The sequence below is a fragment of the Cibotium barometz genome, chromosome 11 (genome assembly GCF_041138505.1).
Source record: "Cibotium barometz isolate CiBa-2024 chromosome 11, ASM4113850v1, whole genome shotgun sequence".
NCBI lineage: Eukaryota > Viridiplantae > Streptophyta > Polypodiopsida > Cyatheales > Cibotiaceae > Cibotium > Cibotium barometz.
Window position 1 is genome coordinate 2,670,915 of NC_141056.1, and position 25,752 is coordinate 2,696,666.

General features: G+C 49.2%; 1 protein-coding gene across 1 annotated transcript in view; it reads right to left on the bottom strand.

The window, feature by feature from the left end:
- Positions 1–25,752, bottom strand: part of THO2 — a 255,820-nt gene that overhangs the window by 61,874 nt on the left and 168,194 nt on the right. The window contains exons 16-21 of the mRNA XM_086804632.1: positions 21,027–21,107; positions 13,104–13,223; positions 12,948–13,007; positions 12,693–12,820; positions 7,434–7,530; positions 7,198–7,326 (exon numbers count right to left, since the gene is read on the bottom strand). Of these exons, the coding sequence (XP_086660758.1) occupies positions 7,198–7,326; positions 7,434–7,530; positions 12,693–12,820; positions 12,948–13,007; positions 13,104–13,223; positions 21,027–21,107 (615 nt within the window). The remainder of the gene's footprint in view (positions 1–7,197; positions 7,327–7,433; positions 7,531–12,692; positions 12,821–12,947; positions 13,008–13,103; positions 13,224–21,026; positions 21,108–25,752) is intronic.

A 25,752-nucleotide genomic window follows, 5' to 3' on the forward strand; every position in this document is an offset into this window, starting at 1 on the left:
AAGGCACAGTATCCGAATTCGGAAGAATTCGAAACTCAGTATCAGTTGGCCCTCATTTCAAAACATGGCCACCACAGTATACAAGAGATCTTGCCGTCCTCAGAGAGAAAGGGACCCAGAAAAGCGCATTGCCGCCTACGCATGCGATGATCCAATCCAGCTTGACGTGGAGGGTATGAACAATAATCGTTTCCTTCATACCTCAGCTATGGGCATAACTGTGTCAACCAAATGATAGCATAAAAAAAAATGTAAGCACCCTTCCCGATTCGTCCAAGGACATGTGCTATCGCAGTCTTTATCCTCTGTGCTTCCCTGAGCTTCCTTAAGCAGGTCACCCTCTGCTTGAGAATCTTTGCCAATACTGGGATCACGGCTAATCATTCTCCCTCGGCCGAGCGAACCATTGTTTTCTCCGAAGCCAAGCTCGCAGTTCTGGACGCCGAATTAGAGAAAGACTCCACAACGACCCTCATCGCCAGAACCTTTGGATCTCACCCGTCCCGTCTCCAGGCTCGCGATTGGGTCCTGGCGGCTCTGCCCTCTGACCTCGCTCTACACTTTCGAGATGTCAGGTTGCTTGGAAGAGGTTTCTTCCAAGTGGAATTTGATTGTGAGGACGCAGCCTCGGAGGTTTTGAAGGGCAGCCCTTTGCCATTGGGCCCGAGGAAGATATTCTTTCTTCCCTACTCCAGCTACTCTGACCCTGTTGAGGAAGACCAAAACCGTTTCCTGATTACTGTCAGATTTCCAGGACTTCCCCGCACATATTGGCCTATGTTAGAGACCATCGGGTCTGCCTTTGGGCTTGTTCTTCAAGTGCCCCCCCTTCACGCCTTGCCTACATCTTCTGCCCAGGTGGTCACTGCCTCGGCGGATGCTGTTCCCAGGGTCATGGTTCTTACCCGTGACATTGAGCTCTTTGAGGACTATGTTTTGCTTCCGGGCCCTTGTGGCCCTTTGAAGCAACGTATGGAGATTGCAGGTAAACCCGATCAGTGCCGGGTTTGTCACCAACAGGGTCACTTTGCTCGAGATTGTCCTCCGGCTCGAGGTCGCAAGGGGCCTCGTAAGCGTGCCTCTCAGGCGCCACCTCCCTTGGTTCCTTCCCGTCCTTCAGTCCGCCAGGTGTGGCGAGCTGTCTCTCACACCCGCCCCCCTGGTGCGATCGATGGGAAGGCTTCCTCCGATCATGTACGGATAGATGATGTTTCTGGTCAAAGGGATGTGTCAACTCATGCATCTTTGCATAGAGATGATATTTCAAATTAGGATGACTTTGTGGAGTCCTCTCTACTTGGAGGGGGCGATATGCAGGTTGATCAACACAGTGGGGATCATGTATTGCAGGATTTTCAGCATGATGCCATTGCCCTTGATGCCCCGCAAGGCGAACAGGTTTCTCATACATATGTAGGCACGGTGCGGGGCCTCGGACAAGGGCATGTCAGTGGACTTTGCCCTGTGGATTTTCCCGTCCTCCAGCATTATGAGAGGCGTCCTCAGGCTGCCCATCGTCTTCTTAGATCGCAGGTCAAACCCTCTTCTCTTCCATGAGAATCATCTCATGGAATGTTCAGGGCCTTGGAGGACTTTCCACGTGGTAGGAAGCGCCTGCTGAAGGACTAGCTTCACCCTGTTGTTACAGGAGGGTCTATGGATTTGCTTTTGTTGCAGGAACACAAATTGGATAGATCTCAGTGTGGCAAAACTGGTAAGATGCTTTCTGGCCACACCTTCTGGTCCTCGGCAATTGGGACTAGAGGGGGTGTTTGTATTTCAGTGGCAACATCTATTATACCTCATGTTATTGGGCACGGTGTTATCATCCCTGCTAGAGCGCAGTGGATCTTGATCCTGCATGAGGGTCAAAAATTGGGAGTTGATCATTGGATAGTGGGAGGAGATTTTAATATGGTTGAAGCAACCTTCTGACAAGAAGGGTGGACGCGAAGGGGGTTTACACCCTTTGGAGCGAGCCTCATGGGAATGGTTCACGCTTTCCTTTTTTGGCAGGGATTGCTGGACTGAGGATGACTTCCAGAGAAGGCCAAATTCCTTATCTTTCTCTTGGCATAACCACAGGAGCGGGGATGAGAGCATCTTTGCACGTCTGGACAGGTTTTATGTGGATGATTGGTCCTTGGACAGAGGAGGCACCATTGCTATTATGCCTGGCACCACCAAATCCGATCATTTCCCCGTCGTTTTGTGTCTCACGGAGCCTGGGGCTCGCTCGGCCTCTCCCCGTATCGGTATCCCTGACTCTATTTATCTAGATGCTTACATTTCCCTTGAGATCAGAGAGAGATGGAGATCTTCTGACGGTCCTGATCCTCGTCATAATATTGCGCCAGCTCTTGAGAGGACCAGCCATCATTATCATAGCATTGCCTTGTCTAAGAAGCAGGAGGCTCTGGACAAGGAGAGAGCTATTAGGCGTAGGATTGCTCCTCTTCAAAAAAAAAAGGAAAAGCATCCACATGCGACTTGGATTACAGACCTCTTGACCACAGTTAGAGCAGAGCTGCAGTTGGCCATGGACAGGAGGGCTGAGTTCGCCTTTCATGCGAACGAGGCCTTTTGGACTCAGATGGGTGGCAGATGCAACAAAGAGTTTTTTTCAACACACAGGCCTTCCCATAGCACGGACTCTGTGAGGTACTTGCAGGATTCACAGGGTGAGGTTCAGATTGAGCCTGATAAGGTGAGGGATATTGCTTCAGAATTTTATCGGTCTTTGTTCACTGCAGAGGTGCCCTCCCCTCAGAGAGATGTGGCACAGCAGAAAGTTTGCGAGTGCATGCCCAGGCTCATTACAGATGCTATGTGTTCTTCCGTGGATGCCCCTTTCTCAAAGGATGAATTCCTTCACGCACTACATGCTCTTTCCAGTGGTTCATGCCCCAGGGATGGTGATCTTTCTCCCGCCTTCTTTATTCTTTTTTGGGATCATATTGGAGATGCTATCATTGTTTCCCTTCAGGAAATGTGGGTGTCGGGTATGATGCCTCCATACCTCACGGAGCGGCTGATTCACCTTATCCCCAAGAGTGGGGACAAGACTAACATCAAGCAATGGAGGCCCATCACCCTCCTTGGATCTGCATATAAAATCTTAGCTAAAGCCTTGAGTATTGCAGCCGATTCTCCAAAGGATTATCCATGATACCCAGAATGGGTTCCTCCAAGGAAGGAGTATATTTGATAACATCTTTTCTTTCCGGGAAGCTGTCGAGTGGGCAAAGGCTAGTCAGTAGCCTCTTGCCATTCTTTTTCTTGATTTTGAAAAAGCTTATGACAATGGATTGGGATTTTTTGGAGGGCACTATGGCACACATGGGGTTTTCCCAAAACTCAATCAGAGGTGTGTCTTGCCTATACAGGGAGGCTCATAGCACTGTTTTAGCCTGTGGGGGGCGTGGTGAGCGTTTTCAGATTTTCCGTTCAGTGAGGCAAGGCTGTCCCCTCGCCCCTTTACTGTACCTCATTGTAGTTGAGGCTATGAGTAGGTTTCTTTGGGCTACCCCTGGTGTTGTGGGTCTCAAGCTGCCTTTATGTACGGAGGAAGAGTTATTGGACTCTGAGTTAGCAGATGATACGGCGTTGTTCCTTGAGGCTTCACATGCTTGTTTTTGTGCTTTCTGTACACCCTTGGAAGCCTTATGTTTGGCAGCAACACTACTATCAATTGGCATAAGTCACTTGGTTTTTGGATCAGTGATTCTCCTCTTGCAGATTGGGGTACAGATGTTGGTTTTACTTGGATTGAGAGAGGATGCTCTGCTAGATACCTTGGTTGTCAGGTGGGTGTTGACATCTCTCCTGCACAACAGTTTGCTCCAGTGCTCTTAAGCATTAAGAGCAAACTTCATCACTGGAGTAGCAGGAAGCTCGACTTGGCCTCTAGAGCTTTGGTGGTTAACCAAGTTTTGCTAGCCGGGACTTGGTTTATCGCTTTGTGCTGGATTTTCCATAAGGGCTGCATTGGACAGCTTCGTCGCCTTATTCGGAACTTTCTTTGGTCAGAGCTTGATGGAAATGCACACACCAGGGCTAGAGTTGCTTGGGAAACCATTATCAGGCCTTAGCAGGAAGGGGGATTGAATATCATTGACCCTGAGGTGCAATGTAAGGCTTTGCTGTGTAAGCTCGTTGTTAGGGGCTTTCTTCTAGGCTCTGAGCCGTGGAAGGACTTTCTCATGCAAGAAATCTTGAAGTGTATCCCTGTTCGCGGAGGTGACTGGACTCTTAGCTCACGCTTTATTTTTTCGGATCCAGTTCACCGCTCCCCTTCATCCCCCCTCGTTAGGTCCCTCCTACTACAGGCCTCGGACTGCCTGAGGAGTTTTTGGGTACACATCCCCCCGCGTTCAGCGGAGGAAGTTAACCGGCAACCCATTCTGTGGAATGATTTGATCTTAGATGTGCATGGTAGGCCTCTTGGGGCAGCTATGCATATTCTTTGGGCTCGCTGGGAGACGCTTTGCCCCACAGTGTTGGCTTGGAAGAGGTTTCAAAGCCTCACCGAGGTACAGAGATTGGATCTCACGCAGCATTTGAGAGGCTTTAGTCGGAGGATTGCACAGATTGACGCAGCCATTCCCAACCACTGGATTACTGGATCTTTCTTGGAAGACCGTTATCATTCTTGGTTTGGGGTTTTTTCTGGGGACGGGTGTTCCTCTTCAAGTTATGGGTCTCCAATTGCCTAGGGAGGATGATGTACCGGTCTTTTTTTCTGTACAGGATGGATGGCAGTTGGAGAGATGTGACGTGCAGGACCTTATTGAGGGCCCCCAGATTTGTCCAGTCAGAGTTGTTGGCAGGTTAGGGAAGCACGTCTTTGTTGACACCCCCCCCCCCCCCCCCCAAGGATGATCACAGAGAGTGTTAGCCTTTGGTTGTATGGTGGCTGCCCTATCAGACATTTGCATTAGGACCCCGGTGAGTGGGTGTGGAAGGATGCTTGTAACCCCTTGAAAAGCATGCCTTTTTTGAATTATACGGTGTGGAATGTCGGACATCTTATCTTGGGACACATTCAGAGCGTCCCTACTCTTAGACCCCATTGGGAATCTTACGGCATTTCGACTGACATTCACAGGGTTTTTTGGCGGAGATTGTGGCATTTTTATAGGAAGCCACAGATTTCCTCCTTTATCTGGGTTTCTCTTCATGGTGGTCTGGCCACCAATCAGTGGAGGTCAATTACTAGTTCTTGCCCAGCATGCCCTAGATGTGCAGGAGTTTCGGAGTCAGTTTACCATTGTTTATGGGAATGCAGGGAAGCACAGAGGATTTGGTCTGCGATTGCACACCTCTTTGGTAGGATTAAGAGGGATGCTATCATTTCTTTTGGTTCTATCATTTGGTTGACACAGTCTGGGCCACAGCTGAGATTCGAGGGGACTGACAGGAGCTTGGCCATTATGGTTAGGCAAGGAGTTGCTCAGCAATGTTGTCTTCAGGATTTGCCACTTTCACACTTTGTCCCTCCGGCACAGAGGTTAGACAGTTCTTGGGAGATTATTGCTAGCATCTCAACCTGGAATATCTGGAAGGCTAGATGCACCGAGGCTATTGAGGATACTCCCATTCTTGTTTCTCAGTGTCTTTGCAGGATTTGGAGTGATATTATTCACACCATCATGGCTACCTGGGCCAGAAGCTTCGAGGGCTGCGGAGAGGAAGCGCGGCCAGTTTATGAGAGAGTGGGACATTGGTATCTTTTTCACGTCCTCTCATTCGGGACCCTATTGGCAGCACAGGGCTCGTGATTGGTTGAGATCTTCACCTTTCTTGGTGTGAAATCTCCATTTTGTAAAAAAATTGTCATACTTAATAGAAGTCTCCTTTTTGAAAAAAAAAATAAAAAAAATCATTGGTGATATAACTTAGCCTGGCCTGAAGTCATCCAATCAACACACATATATTATGAGATTAAGTATTTTATAAGCAATAATTCATAAACATCATGACTATTTTATGCTTGTAGCGGTCTAGTGTGAAAAGGCCAAACTTTAAATTTTAACTATAAATAGCCAAAGGTGCCTTCTTTCTCATTTTCACGTGATAGAAACCAAGTACGAGCTCACACTATCTCTCTGCATTCACATGGCTACCCACTTTGATAACTTTTGTGCGTTCCTCTCCACCACCCCGTGAGTGGGCAAGAGCAAGCTCTTTGTCATGTTCTCTCGTGAAGTCGACTTTGAAAAGTCGCTCGCCCTTGTGTCCCAACATTATGAGATGTAGATTGCATACATGGAGGAATACTTGGCTCCCTACTCCATCTCCTTTCCCCATTGCCCCAATGATCAATGGGTGCCTGTTGAGCTGCTTAAGTACATTCAATAATATGCCTGCCCCTACATCCAGTACCTTGAATGCTTCATCGACATCTACCCACAAATGAAACTCTAGGCTTGTGAAGCTAGAGGTTTAAGAAAATGGTTGTTATACTTAAATCTACCATAGACTTAGTTTCACCATTGTGCATAACCAATGGCAACTTCCAACATGTGTGATAGCACAACAATTGACAGGACGTGATTGCGGGCCTCTGCCTAAGAATATTGATACTAGTGAGGATATAGGTGATGCATCAAAGAAAGCACTGTGCACTGTGTCACATGTCAAACTGTCTCCATAAAAATGCTATCCTCCTCAAATCAATCAGGTACATGGTGTGTGGGTCATCTCACGTATAGAGAGTTGGGGCTCTTCCAGAAGGCTCTTTCTACTTTTTGGTGAAGGTGGTTTTTTTTTAAAAGAGGGGGAAGGAGGGTACATCGAAGGGGAAGGCGCATGGGGAGTTAGTAGTCTCTGAATGCTTTTTACATTGGATCTATTTAGGGTCTTCCTGTTCATGGGAGCAGGAGTGCACATGCAGCTAAAATTACACAAACAGGTTATTACCACTTCATGGATTATTTTATACTGCATGCATGCAAAGTAGACCATGGTACGGTCAACCTTTCATTGGGACTCAGGAGCTGAATTTTAACCTGAAATCCCCCAGAAACCCCACCCAAGTCTTGCATGCATTCATAACTTTATAGTACTCAAGGGCCATTAGAATCATGCTCCATGCTCTGCTTATCCTGAAAGACAAATTCCACTCTTCTATGCATAACAACTTACTCTATAATTACACAAATTTTAAGTTATAATTCCAATTTCTTGATACAGTACCTTATTGTTTTTTGTAGCACCAAAAGATGTAGCATGGTACCGCAAACTTTCACCACCTGCCATGGCGTCTAATTGTTCTTCAGTCACATTTTCGGTGTATTCAACATTGGCCATTTGTTGAATCAATTCCTGTCAACCATTAAGATCAAATTCGCAACAACTCACTAGGGCTCAGGTTCACCCAGCAAAAGAAACAATTAGCTTGGAAACTTAGGAAAGACTTCATTAGAAATTACCTGAAGAACAACAAGGTCTATCCCTTCACCTTTCTTCAACTTATTCACCAAATACTGAAAGAGGCCTCTCAACTCCATAGAAGGGTACTTCTTGCACCTAAACCACATTTCAATAACTCGAATCAAGGTTTGTAGAATTTCCAGTGCATATTCGTATAGCTGATTTCAACTTAAGTTTCGTATTAGGTGCTAAAAATGTAGTGTGTACACAAATCAAAACACACACGAAATGGTACAGCATGCAACTGCACACTTCCACCCCTGCATATGCATGCTCACAGCAAGGGAGAAAATTGAAGAGCTCTTAGTGTTGCGATTGCATTAACAAAGATAGAAGTGCCATGGAAGACAAGCAAGCACAAACACACACCAGAAACCCTGATTGAATCCTTCTATTATGTACAAATAAAACTGAATGTTTTTTTAGCACAAAAGATGATCAATGATCTGCAGAATTCAGCCCAAGCTACTTGTGAAAAAACACTGGCTGCAGATAGCCCCTTGGCTCTTCCCTTCGCATGTGTACTGGTGTGTAGAAATCTCCTTGAAATGCAGATTACTTTGATAAACAAATAAGGGCCCTAGACATCATATTTTTAGGCCCATGTGGCACTGGTCAGCCTGCTTTCAGGGTTAGCCTGACTAGTTCTACCCGACCTGCAGCTGTGTTGAGACCAAGCTGACTTTCCCAACCTGCACACACGCTGCCCGACTTGATGGTTTCTCACCCAGGTGGCCAAGGCACTGCTGCCCAGCTGCTTTGGGGGCCCAGAGAGCATCCCAATTGCCTGCCAGAGCTGTCCACATTATGCAGATGTACCACATTGTCCCCCACTAGCATTGCAGCTGTCTGTTGCATCAACTCCTAATAAGCTCTCAACAGCAGGCCGTACTCATTGGTGAACTGGTCCTGATCAAACCACACAGCATGGGGCGCCTCAAGGACTTACCAGAAAGCAAGTTCGTCAGCAACAGAACATGTCCGTCCGATGATGGATTGGACATCACTACACGACATAAGTTTGCTTCTGTTGTGTACAGCCAGATCTGGCGCCTTCATTCCTAAACATCGCCAAACATAGCGAGCCACCAGGCAGTGCTCCACTGAGTACTTTAGGAAACGCTCGCCAGATTGAGGTTTGTCGATGCGCAGAACCAGGCAGCAGTTGGCTCCTCAGCCGTAGACCACTGTGTGTGACTAAGGAAGAGATGGCTTGGTCGTAGCTCGTCTTGTGAGGCTAGATCATGATACGGCTGGACTGTGTCACTACACCTCTGACATAATGTTGGTCTTCCCCCAATGGCCAACCAAGTGCCAATTGCTAAGCTCCTATGTGCCAGCTGCCACATGAAAAGAGTGCCCTTCCGTGGCCGAAAGCTGTCCCCATAGTTGTTTCTCGTACCGGTACGAACCCATTCGTACCGTACGGTTCGTACGGTACGATACCGAGCGATATCGTACGGTACGAGCCCCCCCCCCCCAAAAAAAGGAAAAAAAAAATCCAAATGCTTAAAAATATATAAAAACCCTGCTTAACGAAGATCCCAAATGCCCGCAATACTTCGCAACTTTCGTGTCCACTCAGTATTCCATATGGGGTTGTTGAGAGACCTAAAAAATCTAGCAAGGTAGACTGGTAGTGTACACTTGATTGGTAGGATGAGAGAATCTTGCTACATCACTTGGAGATCCCTGGTATAGGTAGGCTAGACAGCTAGATTCTCAAGTTATGTACGAGGAAGAAGATTTGGACATGGCCATTTTGATCTAGAGAGGAGTCCCTAAAGCTATCACCCTAGATGCACTGCTCGTATTTGTGCAAGGACGGTCCCTTAGTCATAAACGCTACACTGGGAGACCTTTGGTATTCCATTACCCATCCAGGGTTTTTTTTGGAGACAATCAGGAGATCCAACTCAGAGAGACACATATCCATGTTCTAGTTCCTCAAGCACTGTAGGCTCCTCCCCTCCCAACCTTCCCTCACATTCAAGCTTGAAGCTCCATAGGTAAGTGTTGAAAAAAAACCGTATTTTATCTTACGTATTTTATCTTCGAGAAAATGCACTGGGAGGGGCCTGGGACTGCCAATGTGATGTTGCTTCTGCAATGCCCTCCATCTGAATCCTGCGACCCAGCCATGCAGTGTAAGCAAGGAAGGGGGTACCAGGCGACGACTCCTTGTCCCCTGGATCCTACCATGTCCACTCTCCCGGTTCCCACTGGAGACCCGTAATACACCGGACCTCCCACATCCATAACTGCCAGAGTCTCTGTCGTCTAGCCACCTTGGCCGGTGGAGAATCGATGTGCAACTCATGTGCGTGAAAATTAATCACCCTCACCCTCTGCAACGTGCATCCCTTCAGGTCCTCTAAGGGGTTGTCTGATCTCTCCAGTCCGCCATGAAGCCCAATAGAGAAGGTGAGTAAAGTAGAGTACTCATCCGAGCCATGAACGTCCACGCGTATACCATGCCTGCCCAGTCACTGCGGAGGGGAAGGATCTAGTATCAGGGCCAACTACTCTGGAGGGATGATAGAGTCGATGTTGAGACTAAGTCGGTCTCTGCCCCGGATCCCAATTAGGCCTCTCTCCTAAGCCTCTCGGGGTAGCTGACTAAATGCAAGCCAATCTCCGAGTGACCTAGCCCGGCCTGTACTCAAGGCTCCACATGATACGTGTGGGCGAGCCTCGGGCATGTGACCACTAGGCAAATGGACCATAGGATTCCAAATCAAAGGATACAGGAGACGCTCCTAGGAGGCTACTACAGCTCACTATTGCAGGGCCAGCCTGAGATGATCCCAAGCACGCAATAGACTGGCTGCAAATCTGTCCCCAAATGCTGGGCTAAAGCCACGTGCCTGCAACTCTGTGAAAATCTCATGCTCTGAGGCCAAAGGCCCCTCAAAGTGCACGTGGAGATCCTAGCCAAGAGGAAGTTCTTCCAAGGCTCCCCGCTCGAAAGAAGACCTCGAACAAACAACTTACACAGCTCTAAATGGAGGGGTCGATGATGCCAAGGCTCCCTCTGCATCGTGGCTGAATGATCACTCTCTATGCCGCCTTGTCTCCCATCATTGCAAGCCCACCGAAAGTTCTAGATCAAACGTTGAACCCGACCAATACATGCCCGACCAGAAAGACCAGCAGGAGGTAATGTACCACATGGTGGCAAGAAGAACCTGGTTTGCCACCACTACCAACCCAACGACGAAAAATCTCAATCACCTAGGCGAATCCTGGAGGTTCCCCTCGACCCCCGACACGTATACTGGTGTGTCATCGGCGAACTTGGAATAAGGAAGCTTCTCCTGCACTCGGACGGGGAGATGGAATCCCTCAAGTCCCGTCTTCTGGGTGTAGAGAAAGTTGCTCATGCCCTCAACGAGACGAAGATGAAGAGATAAGGTGCTAGAGGGCACCCCTGCTGGATTAAACATGAAAGTAAATATCTGTCACCTCGAGTACCCTAATTAAGAACCTGGCTATGAGAAGCCGAGTATAGTTCCGATACACCTCGTACCCACTCCTCCACAAAACCCATCCTGCACACCAAAAAGCCCCAATCTACTCTCTCATAGGCTTTCTTGAAATCGACAAGGGGCACAACCCGGTCTTTCTCCCACATCCTAGCCGACGCCGTAACTTCCTAGAAGGTGAGATGATGTCCAAAATACTCCGATCCTGAATGAAACCGGTCTGTGTAGTACCATGAATTAAGTGGCGAAGGAAGGGTTGCAATCCTCGGCTGATGGCCCCGGCCAGAACTTTCTAGGCCATCCCTAGCAGGGCGACGGGTCTCCATGGATCTCCAATCCGTTACCACCCTCCTTTGGAATCAACTGGATCCCGACAACCACTGGCCTCCATCTGGACCCACTTTGTACAAGGCATGCTCTCGTTTGCAAATGTCACTGTGCACGTATCTGTAGCAGAGGGGAAGTGCTACTACCACTGAAACATGTAGAAACACAAGCAAACACCATATCCCCTGCCTGATCCTTGAGGCCGGAGCCGCCCAACTCCATCCTAGCCAAAGGCGATAGGTGAGTAGGCACATCAGTGTTACACAGGTCGTGCAGATGATGCCAAAGCTCCAAGGCATGCCCATGTATGAGTGGACACTCACTCAGCGCACCAAACCATCCCTTGTGTTGCACTTAGGGGAAAGGAGAAGATCATTGCTCCACTCTCTAAGGTGGGAGGCACCAGAAAAAACTATAGTCGATTGGCTGTCCCAAGACCCTTTTGATTTTTTTTTTTGAGGGAGGGGGGGGGGGGGGGGGGGGGGGGGTGGTGGAGAGCGCCTGGCAACTCCGGAGGAAGAGCCCATAACGGAGAGGCAGCAATGGTCATCTCTACCGGCTCCCAAAAATGATGAATCAACCAGCGGATGGAGTTGACCAGCTATTGCCACTCTGGAACAGCCACAGCCAACGGCAGCGAGAATGCTCTGGAGTGGCTTGGGGGGAGGGGGGGGTGTATCGCCGGATCAGAGGAAGCTAGAGGCGGGAGAGTCGGAGCAGACGACAGGGGGGAATGGTTCGCCTGTAGAGGGGGGCGGCAGGAGATGGCTGTGAGGCCGAGCCCACTGCATGCTCTGGAGGGTCAGCGTCCCAACCGAACGCTGAAAACCTGGAGGGGGGTCCCCAACGGATAACGGTCCCTAGAAGGGGGGTGGGGGCCGGTTCCTTGAAGGAATAGAGGGGGGAGGGGGCCATCACGGGAACGGGGCTATTGAGGTAAATGCTCAAAACGGTTCTCTAACACAACCGTATCCTCCTGGATCTTGCCAGCCTGACACGCCTCTCAATGCCGCTCAGCTCCAAGGCATTGAGTCTGGGGAGGCGATGCCAATACAAAGGGATGGAATCCCAATCGTCCATGCAAGAACCAAAGCGGTGGTTCGTGAGGGGGAGGAGGAGGGGGAGGGGGGGCAGGAGTATTCCATCACCATCCCGATAGCACCACCTATCATCAAGAGGAGAGAAAGGTATTCCTTCCTAAGACCTCGAAATCAGAATGCCATCACAGGAAAGCCTAAAATGCCAGCCAAATGGTCGGACTCTGAGTTGAAGCCGTGCTGCCACCTCGTTTGTTTGCCAAATTACTTTGCTCATAAGTTGGCCACAACCATATCCTGCATAAAGATCATACTGATAACGAGACTGAAAGCTCAGACAAAGGAAACCAAATTTCACTCAGCAAATCAAAACCAAATAGCTTCAAACCAGCAAATGTCAGGAACATACAAATGACCCCAGAAGAAAGCAAGGGATTGAAGCCAATCAGACAAATTCAGTCCATCTTCCTTCAGCTTGTCTCGCCCTCCTTGTGCTAACCGTTCAATCACGACATATTCCAAAATATCGTATTCTAACTGTCAAACCAACAAAAATCTCCTCAGGTGTAAACAAACGTCTTGTTACTGGCAAGAAACCTGCATGTAAAAAGGCATTATCTTAATAGCAACATTCACATATAACAATTTTTTTCAAGGTCCTTACTTGCGTAAGATACTTAAAAGCATCTACCACAGGGGTAATCATGTCTTTGTATGCCTCAATCTGTTGTATCATGGCACAAGCACATCCGTAAATTGCTGGCTCTAGAAATTAAATCAAGTAAACTACAAGACAACGACTGTGAATTTGAACAAGCACCTGATGTACAATAGTTCGAAGCACGGTCATTGGATTTGCATGAGCAATCTTGGCCACCATACGACCAAGTTGCTTGAGGTTTTCTTTTGCCAGACGTTTCAATATACGTCTTGTGTCCAGCTACACCATGCCATAAAATGCAGAATACCAAAGTCAAAGATTTCGATTAGTGTCCATTACAAAACAGTTAAGAACACAACTTTTGCAGCCCTGTACCTTTGACTCTCAATAAACTGACACAGGAGGTTTCTTTCTTTCTTTCTCCCTCGCTTTCCCATTTCCCCCATTTTCCTCTTTCTTTCTTTCTTTCTTTTTTTTGTTCTCACCGTTTCTCTTGCCTGCCCCCTGTTTCTACCCATTGTTCCGCTTGTTGTAAGTTGTAACTCCGTGTGGGCTAGAAAGGGTTCCACAAAACACTTGGCCACCATCAATGCAATTAAACTCTTCATTTGGCCACAGCCTTAAACATATGCCACCATGAATAATTCATATACGCGAGCTGCCATCGAAAAGCCCATGAAATGCCAAGAATATGTACATTCCGTGTGGATACCAGCCAACATAACTTGCCCAATAGTCCACATAGCTGCTCATTAACCCACATGGCTGAATCATAAGTCCATAAAGCTGTTCATAACATAGTAACAGGGGACGGAGGGGACAGAGGGCCGGGACGTGGAAACGCCGGCCCGAGTTGGCGATTCGTTCCAGTGCGGGCTGGGGACAGAGGGGATGCCTCGGGCAGATGCGTCACAAGGGGACGCCGTCCCAAGAACGGCGGAACGGTACAGGCGGGTCGGGGACGGGACTGGAACAGGACGCGATCTTTTTTTGCTGTTTTTTTCCACCGTTTTTTTCGCTTTTTTTCCACCATTCCCTTCGCTTTTTTTCGCCATTTTTTTTTTGCTTCTGCCCGTTGCAGCTGACCGTTGCTTTCTTCCCGTTGGTGGCTGGCAGCTGCATATACATTTCCGTGCAAAGGCTGGCCTCGCTGCCATCACCCGGGCCCTGAGCCTATAAGGCTTGTGCTGAGTGCTCTCCTCTCTCTCTCTCCCACTCTCTCACTCTTGGCTAGCCGCCCCAGTCTAGACCTTAAGGCTTAAGCAACACGCGCTCTAGCCTCTCTCTCTCTCTCTTCCAGTGCCCAAGGCCAGGCCCCACTCCCTCACTCTCTCTCCCACTCCCTCACTCTCTCTCTCTCTCTCTCTCTCGTCTCAACCCGCAAGCTTTCTCTAGGCTCTAGCCTCTCCCACTCCCTCACTCTCTCTCTCTCTCTCTCTTTCTCTCAACTTTCACCCTCTCTCATGGGATCTTCTTCACAAGCAACCTTGGGCTCCGCACGTCTTGGTGGTGCTAGAAGAACCGATGGTTGGTCATGGTGGGAAGAGGTTAATGCCAACCGCCCTGGAAGTGGAGAAGGTTCACGCCCGTGGTCTTGCAAGCTTTGCCCCTATAGGCGAACGAGTGGGTCAGACAAAGTGAGAGCCCACCTTATGCATGAGTCCGGGCACGAGGTTCGATTTTGCATGGGAATCACATCGGAGAAGAGAAGGGAGCTTCTTGAGCGCATTGCCGGGCATGAGGCTTTGAGGGTTGCAAGGCCGGCACGCGTGCCTGTAGATCCTGGAGCATTTGTGACACCACTTGAGGGGTCTGTTTCAGGGTTAGGGGGTGCATCTACCACATCTACACCACGGCCACATGGTGTAGGTTCCTTTGCGATGCCCACACCCGCGTGGCGACAGAGTACACTTGAGGGAAGTTGGGATCCTAAGAAGAAGAAAGAGGTTGATAAAGCTGTGGCTGGTTTCTTCTTCCATGACCATATTGCTTTCCATACTGCTAGGTAAGCCTTGACTCTTCCCTCTTAACATGATTTTTCTAAGTTTCATTCTTGAAAGTTCACTTGTTTCTTTTTGTAATCAGATCCGAGTGCGTCAAGGCTATGGTGAAGAGGATTGGGGAGTATGGTCCAAACTACCCCGCCCCCCATCATCAGAGTCTCTGCGCACCACATTGCTTGACAAGGAGAAGCGCCTTGTCGAGCAAGCCGCAGAGAACACAAAGCGGCTATGGGCAAAGAATGGAGTGTCACTCATTGCAGATGGCTGGAGTGACACACGAAAGCGGTCCATCCACGGTCTCGTTGCATATTCCCGTGAGACGAGATGTACTTTATTGCTTCACATGATGCCTCAGGGACAGGGAAGAGTGCAGACGTGCTTGCAGTAGAGTGGGCAAGTGGCATTGAGCTCATGGGCCCGGAATGTGTGGTGGGTTTTGTTGCAGATGGCGAGGCTGCAAATAGGGCAGCTGGAGCTATTATTGAGGGCATGTATCCACACATGACTGTGTCATATTGCATGGCACATTGTTTGAACAATCTTTCAAAGGATATTGGAAAGAAGTCATGGATTGAGCCAATCATTCAAGAGGCCAATCAAATGGTCACATTTGTCTTGAACCACCAGTTCCTCCGCCACGAGTTCTCCAAGAAATCAAGGCTCTCACTTCTCAAGTACTCACACACCCGATTTGCCTTCAACTTCTTGATGCTGGCCCGCTTGAGGGAGTGCAGTGGTGCATTGAGGCAGCTCTTCATCAGCAATGAGTTCACCACTTCTTCATTGGCTTCAACAGCCATAGGCATATTATGCACGGAGCATGCAGAGAACACTTCCTTTTGGGAGGATGTGAAACGCATTGATGCTATGGTGAGGCCTATTGTCCACTTGTTGAGGCTTGTAGATGCTATGCAGCCATGCATTGGGAAGGTGTATGAGGCAATGGATAGACTGATAGAGAAGTTGCAAGAGTTAGAGCCCGATGAGGATAGATACGAGGAGATTCGTTCCTTATGTGTGATGAGGTGGAACTCCTATGCCTCTCCTATGCATGCAGTTGCATATATGGTGGACTCTAAGTTTCAGGGTAATGGACAGGAGGGTGACAGAGAGATCAGTGATGGTTGGAGGCATATCTTGGATCGTCTAGTGCCAGATGGAGGCATTAGGCGCAAAATCAGAGACCAGCTTGCTGCATACAGGTCCTTCCATGGTGCTTTTGGTTGTGCGGATGCACAGGAGGATAGGTTGAAGGTTGGGGCTGCTTTGTGGTGGGAAGACTATGGTTCAGATGGGCCTAAGCTGCAACACTTGGCTGTCCGCATTCTCAGCCAAGCTGTAAGCTCCTCTTGTTTGGGGAAGCTTTGGTGTTCTTACAGCCATATTGCATCAAAGAAGAGGAACCGCCTTGGTGTAGAAAAGGCCAATGATCTTGTCTTTGTAAGCGCAAACTTGCGAATGCTTTGCACGGGTGCGACTGCAAAGGCGGATCCCTTTACTCAGTGGGAGATGGAGCAGGAGGAGGAAAATGAGCAAGTGGAGACACAACAGAGCCCAGAGGATGATGCCACTTCTCACGCTCCAGCCTCCGATTGAGCATTGCAGCCTGCAGGCTCTATGATTTATCATTTAGCTATGTTTCATTGTTTTTACTTTTGAGTCTTGACTCAGCACTTTATGTGCATTGTAGACACTAGGCTTTTGTTATTTGATAGTGATCATCATTCCATGCTTATATATTGGTTTGAACTTTGTCGGTGTACTTAAGTCTTATTAGTGCCTGTTCGGTGTTTGCGCCACGTATTGCACATTTAAAGTGATGCCTTGAATGTTCAAAGTGTAAAAACATAAATGTTATTTTATTTAGTGTGCTTTGTAGTCAATAAATTGCATATTCCATATGCCGTCCCCGTTCCCTGCCTTTTGCCGTCCCCGTCCCCGTCCCCATTCCCGTTCCCCGTCCCATGTTACTATGGTTCATAAGCCCATATGGCTGAATCATAGGCCCGAAAGCTGTTCACAAGCCTATATGAATGAATCATAGGCCCATAAAGCTTTCCATAACCCAATATGGCTGAGATACAATACCCCATGGCAATAGCAAGTGTCCATATATAACCAATTAAGAAGGCAAATGCCCAATGGCTAAAAATCATCATACAATAATTAAATACCCTTGCCTTCAATATTTCTTCGCGATGGAAGCCTTCAAAAAAGTCCCCACCAGCTAGTATACTTCATGGACAGCCTTCAAGCAAGAGAGAAAGAGAGCAGTCAGCATTAGGGCAGCCTTGTAGCGGTGGTAGAGAGCCATAACCTTGAAGTAGAGAACCAACAAGAATAGAGAAAAGTAGCCAACATGGTGGAGGCTAGTTTGCAACAATAGAGCCTCCTTATATGAATAAAGAGGGCTCCAACTTATAGATTTGGGGCTCTCATGAGCTAGAATGGCAAGTAAAAGCTATAATGACAAGTGCAGAGCTTAGGTGATAAGTGTGAGGCCACTTGTCTTACTTGGAATCACTGTCAAGCCACGTGTCCAAATTTCAGAGATCACAAACTTCATCTCTAAAAATATCTCAACTCATGACATTTCTGTCATAGGTGCTTCAGCAAGTTTCCATAAAACACGAACGGAATTCCATTGGAAATAGTAGCTTTACTAGATTTTGGGTGTGTTATCCTTTGTATTCCACCTGTTAGAAATGTATGTCAACACCATGTAGAATCATGTTTCAAAACTAGATCTCTCCCAAATCCTCGGGAGCTCCCCATACGTGCTTTTTTACTTGACACTTGACCAAGCTTCATTCGCTAGATCTTCTGTATAGGATAATCCCTCATCCCCAAAGCTTGTATTTAGATGTCCTTGAGTCCACCAAACCCCTTTCACACTCGGAAATGTCCCGGTTGGTGACACTTGCGACCACCCCCTAGTGCTCTAGCCTGCCCCGCCACCCTCCTCTAAGGCCTCTACCTATCCCCGCTGCATTGCAGCCTTTTCCACCTCCTTGCTTTTGTTTTCTCCCCCCTTCTTCCTCTAGTTCCCCCCCTACCCAACCTTGTTGGCCAACTCCCCCTCCTTTTTATTCTTTCCTCCTACGTCTTTCGTTAGTCACCCTCCATCATCTTGCAACTGCTTCTCATGTGTTTGTGCTAACTAAAGTGGGTGGCGCTCCCTCCCTTCTCTTTTCGTTGAAAGGACGGGGCAAATTAAGCTTTTGAGTGCCCGGGATTGGTGTGTGGGCAAGTCTAAAGGATTTAATTGATGGAGAGGGGCCTTGCTTGCTCGTCAGTCGCCAAACGATCTGCGTTGATGGGACAAGGACTGTGTCACAAACGGGCACGTGTATACGGAACCAATTCACTACCAAAACAGCATACATACATTAACCATTCCTGGCATATACATGATTCCCATCATTGTGAAACATTACATGAGCATATACATCCTGCAAACATAAACCAACTTGCACATGACACAGCACTAGGGGCTGAAGTTGCGCCCCCACCCCCCCTCCCCCCCCCCAGGGTATCTTCATTACCAACAAAAGTATTTATATGTACAAGATGCGGGTGCCCGGAGAGTACACACTCATCCAGCCGACACCAGATTTATCCAACTCTGAAAACATAGGTAAACACATTACCTGCAACTCCTCGGTCACCAACCACTCCTGTTGCAACACCCTTGGTCACCAACCAAGGTTGAGCGATACCAACCACTCCTGTAGAAATACCCTCGGCCACCAACCAGGGTAGAGTGATCACCAACCACTCCTATACTTTGATAGAGCGGTCACCAACCCTCTAACAAAGTGCTGTCCCAAACCTCCAAAGTACAAATAACTGATAGGCTATATCATACAATAGGAGGAGGGAAAATCCAAACTGGTGGCCTGTAGTGCCAACGGGGGTACCCGCGTGTAGAGTATAGAAGGGACCGCTGCACCAAGTGGTGTGGAAGGCCTGGCGCCGCAAGATCACTCGATCCGAGTAGCCCCGGATGCGGTCATACTGTCCTCGCAAGGTATGAATCAACTCCTGCCAGATACTCCGAACAGTCTCTGCTGGTGGCTCTAGTCTCCCCTCAAAGGCCCCCCCAGGCCTGATACTTGTCTAGGGACATGTTTGCTCAAGTTTCATCGCCAAAAACCTCCTGCAAACCTGTAAAAACAGGCAATAATGGGGGGCCAGCTCCTGTTGAGGCTCTGTTCACTCCGTCCAAGCCGTGTTCTCAGCAGAGTAGGACAAAAACAGTCCCCACAGCCATGCGCCAGCTTCTGGAAACAAATCTAACAGCCTGCCGCCCTGTAGATGCAGTCGGCCAGCCCTGTAGAGAGAAAGAGAGAGAGATGGCAGCCAGCCAACCCTGAGACTCTTGCTCCTGGCATGTACTCCACCTATAGCTCATGCAAATGAGTAAACTTGCTGTTTTTCCTGTCCAAACAGCTCCTAACAGCCCACGTTTTTCAGATGAGTGCTCTTTGCCCACTTTGGCCCTCCCACACCCAAAACAGCAACTCGTGGAGCTATTTGGGAGTGCCCGGGTGCCCATCTGTCATAATTGGCCTTGGTTCATTAAAAATAGTCCAGCCTGATGTGAACTCACTTATAAAATTATAAGTGTGTCCGCCCACACTTTAAGTGAATGTGACCCTACACCCAATAAACCTTAGTAACATGAAATAATGAATAAATTGGGTTAAGTGTGCACACTTACCACCTGCAAAACACATACGGAAACCATATAAGTCCCAAACAAGTGTGCACACGCGTATCCACGGGTTGTCCAGGCGTCCCCGGTGCCCGGGGACATTCACAGGAAAAATACCCACGGGGGGGGGGGGGGCGCGCGTGCAAGTGAGGTAGAGGAGCGCAGGTGCAGCAACACGGCCAGAGGAAGCACCGGGGGGTAGAAGCGAGGGCAGAGGACGAGGCGGCGGGGCAAAAGTGAAGGCAGAGGAGAAGGCCGCAAGGAGGAGGCGGCAACGAGGGGCAGCAAAGGTGGAGGCAATGGTGGGCGGAAAAGGCGGAGGCGCATTAGAAGTGGGGGCAGGTGGGGGGCAGAGGTGGAGACGGGGGGGAGCAAAGGCGGTGACAGAGGAGGAGGCAGAGGCAGCAGAAGCGAGGCATGGGGCATAGGAGAACGTAGGGGCAGAAAAATTGAGGCAGGGGAGCAGCAGCGCGGGCTCACAATCCAGCTCGGCTCAAACAAGCCCACTTTTGGAAAAGGTACACTATTAATGGCTCCTTGGGCTATTTTTGACAATACATTATTAAAATGCACTCATAAGTAAGGAGGAGCCACTTTCACAGAGGGGGAGATTCAACCCAACACTTGTCAATGGTGATGTCTACTTTGATTTCTATCTTCATGCTATGCTTGATCTTGTCAATTTGTTTTAAGTTAAAGGTTTACTTTTATCGACACATTGTTGTCGGGGATTAATTCTTCAAGTTGTACAAAGATCCTCACAAATTATGACACCCAAATGTCGTTTAAGTGCATGGTTCTGAAATACAAATGCATGGCATGTGTCTCACACCAGGACTCTTGCCAAATGGAGATGTATTACAGGTGCAACACGAGAGTGTTTTGGCACTCAGAATTTCCACATAAATTCATAGTTCTTATTTTTAAACTCAGGTAAACCAAAAAAAAAAACAATATTCGAAAGCCTCCATGTTGTGCAGGTGTGGCTTCATTAACAGCAACGTATACAGAGCGTATTGTGGCTTCATTAACAGCAACGTATACAGAGCATATTTTTTCCCTTAAAATTAGTGTAAATGAGTTTCTTTCAAGCAAAAGCAGCTGCGTATGCAGTATACTTAGCATCAGCCTTAGCTTGCAAAGCATGCATGGCTATGGAAGGGAGGTGCCTTAGTCTTCATGTTAGCACAACTGTATACAAGTGTAATACGTTTCTTCTTAATATTCAGAAATCACCAAACACTTGCAATATCTCAGTCCCTGTACTCAAAGAAGCTGAAAATCCAATTTAGCAGTGTCTGATTTCAACTCCAAGAAATATGGAAAAACATAGCTCAAATAATAATACCACCCCATTTTTACCTTAGCTGTTTGTCGTGCTGCTACTACCATTGGCATCCTCTCATCTTCTTTCTCCCACTCTCCATACAAACGATACCTTACCTATAAGTTTGTGTTTCATGACTTAGTTTCATATGCAAAGCTCCCAGTAAAGAGATGAAAACGAAACAAGCGCACACATGTGCATTAATAACCACTCAAAAACCAACATATATATAGTCATGCCTTTCAGCTTAAAAAGTTCAAAATATACAAAACAAGTACTGGGACCTGCCTACACAAGTGGTATTCCTGAGATGTTTGCAGTTCAGATATTACTTACAGCTACACCTTCATTACGACTTTAACTACCTCAAGAGATTCATTTAAATTCCATAAATGCAAAAACCTAACTTACCAGAAAAGAATTTGACATACAGGGACATCGATTCTGTCATCGTAGCGTGACCTCTAGCTCCCCCCCCTCCTGCGTTTTTCCGCCTGCGCCCTCAGCCCCATCTGCGCCTCGCATTCTCCCTCCATCCCCCACGGCTTTCGCTCCCTCCCAGTCTTTGTGTCTCCCTTGATCCGCCAGCACGCGCCCCTCGCCTCCACTTGTGCCAGCCCCCCCTCCCTCCCTCTTCACTTCCCCCTCTCCTTCTTCGCCTGCCCCCCCTCTTCCCTCTCGGCCTGTGCTTCCCCTCTCCACCAGTATGCTCCCCCCCACCCCCCCTCCTTTTTTCTGCCTGCGCCCAGTCCCCGCCCTTCCCTCTCCCCTTCCCCTCAGCCTGCTCTCTCTCTCTCTCTCTCTCTCTCTCTCTCTCTCTCCCCTCCTTTTTTCCGCATGCGCCCCATCCCCGCCCTTCCCTCTCGCCTTCCCCTCAGCCTCCTCTCTCCCTCTCTCTGTCCCCCCCCCTTTCCCCCCTTTTTCCTCTTCTCTCGCCTTCGACCAATCCCCCGCATCTCGCCTTTCCTCCCCCGTACTCTCTCCTCCGTTTTGCCTCATCCCTCCCGTCGTCTTCAGGCAGTTTTTCTCAGTTCTTGAGGGTTTTTCTTTCGGCAAGTCTCGGCTTTTTTCTCGTCTTTAGGACTCCATAGCAGCCGCTCCGTCATCCCCGACCGAGGCTGCTGTTACTTGCTTATCCTTTTCGGAAGCGGATGTTCGGCTTCTCGTCGCTACGAGTGTTGCATCATTAGAGGCCTCCACTCTAGTATGGAAGATTGTCAGTTGCCGCCCAACGTGCGGACAACTCAGACACAGACATTCATCCTCTGGGAAGTGGCTACTATCAGGTTGACTTCGACTCGCCAGCGGCGTCAGATTGAGTCATACAGCTAAGCCCCGTTGCACTGGATACAGCGCAGGCCCTCTTTACATGATGGCAGCACAACTTCGACCCCGCGTCTAACCCCACTGGCTGGCACATCGGGCTTCCCAAGGACAGTCTGCTTCCCAGGCCTTACGAAGGAATACCCTCCTCTTCTCCTAGTGATTGGTGAAGCCATTGGGAGAGTGATGGAATCCCCCCCCTCCCCCCACTACTACCTCGTCTCTTGCACAGGCGGCCGAGATTCCATCCCTACGGATTTCTATTGCCTCGCCGGAGACACTGCCTCATGTCATATCTATACCATGCCTTCAGGGCGACCCCATCATTCACCGAGTGGAGTACTCAGGCCTCCCACACCAGTGTTGCATTTGCAAGCAGATGGGTCACCTCAGCAGAGCTTGCCCTTGACGCCAAGCCAAGAGACCACCTCCGGTGTTCCCCCCCCCCCCCCCCCCCCCTTGCGGTCCTCGTCCAAATCCTGAACAAGGGATAGAGACAAAGGCAAGCTCTCGGGCAGCGGAGCACCAGCATCCGACCGTGGACGATCTTCCGACGATCATAGAGTGGCGGACGGTTGGCCCGCACCCGGGACGTCAGCCGACTACCAAAGCTGAGCGTCATCGCCGCGCACACCAGGCTGGCTAAGTAAAGGAGGGTTCAGTTCTGTCAGAGAACCGTTTTGAGCATTTACCTCAGCACCCACCCGTCCGCGATGGGCCCCCTCTAGTCACGGAGAGGATCCCCCTTCAGTTTGGCGGCCACATTCCTGCAGAGATTCCTCCTCCGGTTCTCAAATTCTAGTGAGGCCAACCAACCCCACTGATTTCCCCCCCACAAGGCCCTCTCAGCAGCCTCCCTCTTCAATGGATCTCCCCCAGCCGCGCTCCCTTCTCCTTCCTCTCCACCTCCTCCTCCACCCTCTGTCTCCTCCTCCCCCCCACGCTCGCCTCCGACTTCTCGCAGAGCGGTCCCCTCTGCCTCGTCCTCTTCCTCTAAGCCAACACCCCCCCTCCCTCTGCCTCTCCAGAGCACTCACGTCGCCCTCCAGTGGCACCCAACCCAAACCGGTTGCAACTGACGAGTTCCGTTCGCCCCATGATCCAAAGATTCTCGGAGCCAGTAGAAATGACCATCGCTGCTACCTCGGTTAGGACTCTCCCACCAGAGCCCCCACCTTGGATCTTGGGACTCCCAATGGATTATACTTTCTTCCGCTGCCTTCCGTTGGAATGGAAAGATTTTTTACACGAAACAGTTGCGCCCATTCCGATATGTGTGGTATTCCACCATTCGAGACCTTCTACACCAGAGAGTGGCGCGATGATCTTCTCTTTTCCTTTGAGTGCAGCCCCAGGGACTGAGTGGGACTCGGAGTCGGTGACTGCCTCCATTCAAGGACAGGCAGTCAAGCTTTCACATCACCTCCACAATCTTTGCATCACTGATGTAATCACCCACCTCTGGGCCTTGCCTACGATGGAGCTAGGAGACTCAGACCATATGGACCAGGACAGGGAGGTGGTAGCCTCCAACCTCGAGGTTCTCCCAAGACTCTTCGAGCCAAGGGCAGTTCCGATAGTTCCGCTTCCCAAAGAGATAGATATGCGGATTGCATCATGGAACATTTAGGGTTTAGGGAGCGTCGGTGCTTTCAGAGGCCAGGCGTCCTGAGAGGCGATCTTCACAGAGCTATAGTTGGGGGACCCATCAACATTCATTCCCTCCAGGAGCACCACCTTTCCGGAGGCATTCCCGCCGCTGCGGGAAGATTTACCAAGCAGACGCCACGCTTTTGGTCTCTCGAGGACACAGGGAGGAGTTTTGTATTTCTATTAGTGAGGAACTCCTACCGACAGTGACAGGCTTGGGTGTCATAGTCCCTGGAAAATCACAGTGGATTACCGTTATAATTGGAGAGGATTGCGTGGGCTTTCTCAATGCCTACGCCCCGAATGACACAACAGGTAGAGACATATTCTAGAGCACATTTAGTCAAGCCCTTCCTCATGCTGACTTTTGGTGGATGGACAAACACTTCAACATGATAGAGGCAGCAGAGGACAGACTCGGAAGAGGCACAACCACAGTTTTAGGCGAGGAGTACTCTGCTTGGGAGGAGTTGATCATGGCACTCAGGGGTTAGGATCCTTGGCATCTTCCAGATTTTGGACGTAGAGAAGCCCATGTCTCTTCAGTCTGACAAGAGGAGCACCAGCCCCAACCTCTCTAAACTTGACAGATTTTATGTGCATGAGTGGGCTTGCGGCCGTGGGGGCATGCTTGGCATCTTGGCAGTTACTACTTTCTCGGATCATGCTCCGGTTATTATTTCACCAGAGGACCCCTGGAGGCAAGACAAGCACACAAGCTCTAGGATCCCGGACATCCTTATTCAGGACCCTGAGATCTGCAGCAGGATAGAGCAAATTTGGACGGGATTGGACTTTAGCTCAGGCTCTACTCCGTACATTTTGTATGCAGATCTTGGTGAGATCAACAGCTTTTTGCAAGAGGCAGCTAAGAGCAGATTGGAGGGATTTCGTTGAGCAGTAGAGGAGTCTGAGGAGGGGTCTTGCCTCTCTTCAATGGCTTTAGGACACTTCCCCCGGTAGCTATTGGATCGAGAGTCGGCTAGTTGCCGCCCGTACAGAGATCAGATCCATTGACGAGGGGAGAGTGGAGTACATATACCATCATAGAGTTTCCTTTTGGACCCAAGCTGGCAATAACAATCACGGGAGACTTCTTTGAGATAGCAAGTCCACACAAGAGGAGAGATGGTATTGGCAGGTTGCGTGAGACATTGTTTCTAACCTCCCCCACCCCCCCATGTGACAGCCATTGCCACTAATTTCTTTTGTTCTCTCCTCACAAGTGCCCCATTATCCCCACAGGTGATGTGCACGCACGAGAGGGTCTGGCGGGACATAAGGGAAACGGAGGTGGTTCTCCTCGCTCTTCGGTCCTTGCTGACTCCGTTTTCTGCAGAGGAGCTGGCGGAGGCATCGACTACTCTTTCTAGGGGCAAATGCCTGGGGGCAAATGGGGTTCCAATTTCTTTTTTCCTCCGCCACAAGGACCTCATGGAAGGCGGCCTTCGTGCTACCTTCAATGAGATTATGTTCACACGTACCATGCCACAGAGGCTTTCAGAGGGTTTGATATACTTGATTCCTAAAGAAGGTGACGACACATTCGAGATCAGGAAGGGGAGACCCATCACTCTTCTTGGGACGGCCTACAAGATTCTGGCCAAAGCCATCAGCCAAAGACTTCAGCCTTTCCTCCCTGACTTGACCCATGACACTCATACAGGTTTTGTTCAAGATCGGAGCATTCTGGACAACATCTTCATCTTCTGCGAGCCCACTGCTTCAGCTAGGATGCGACAGCAGGACCTCACTGTACTACTTGACTTTGAGAAAGCTTATGATAGG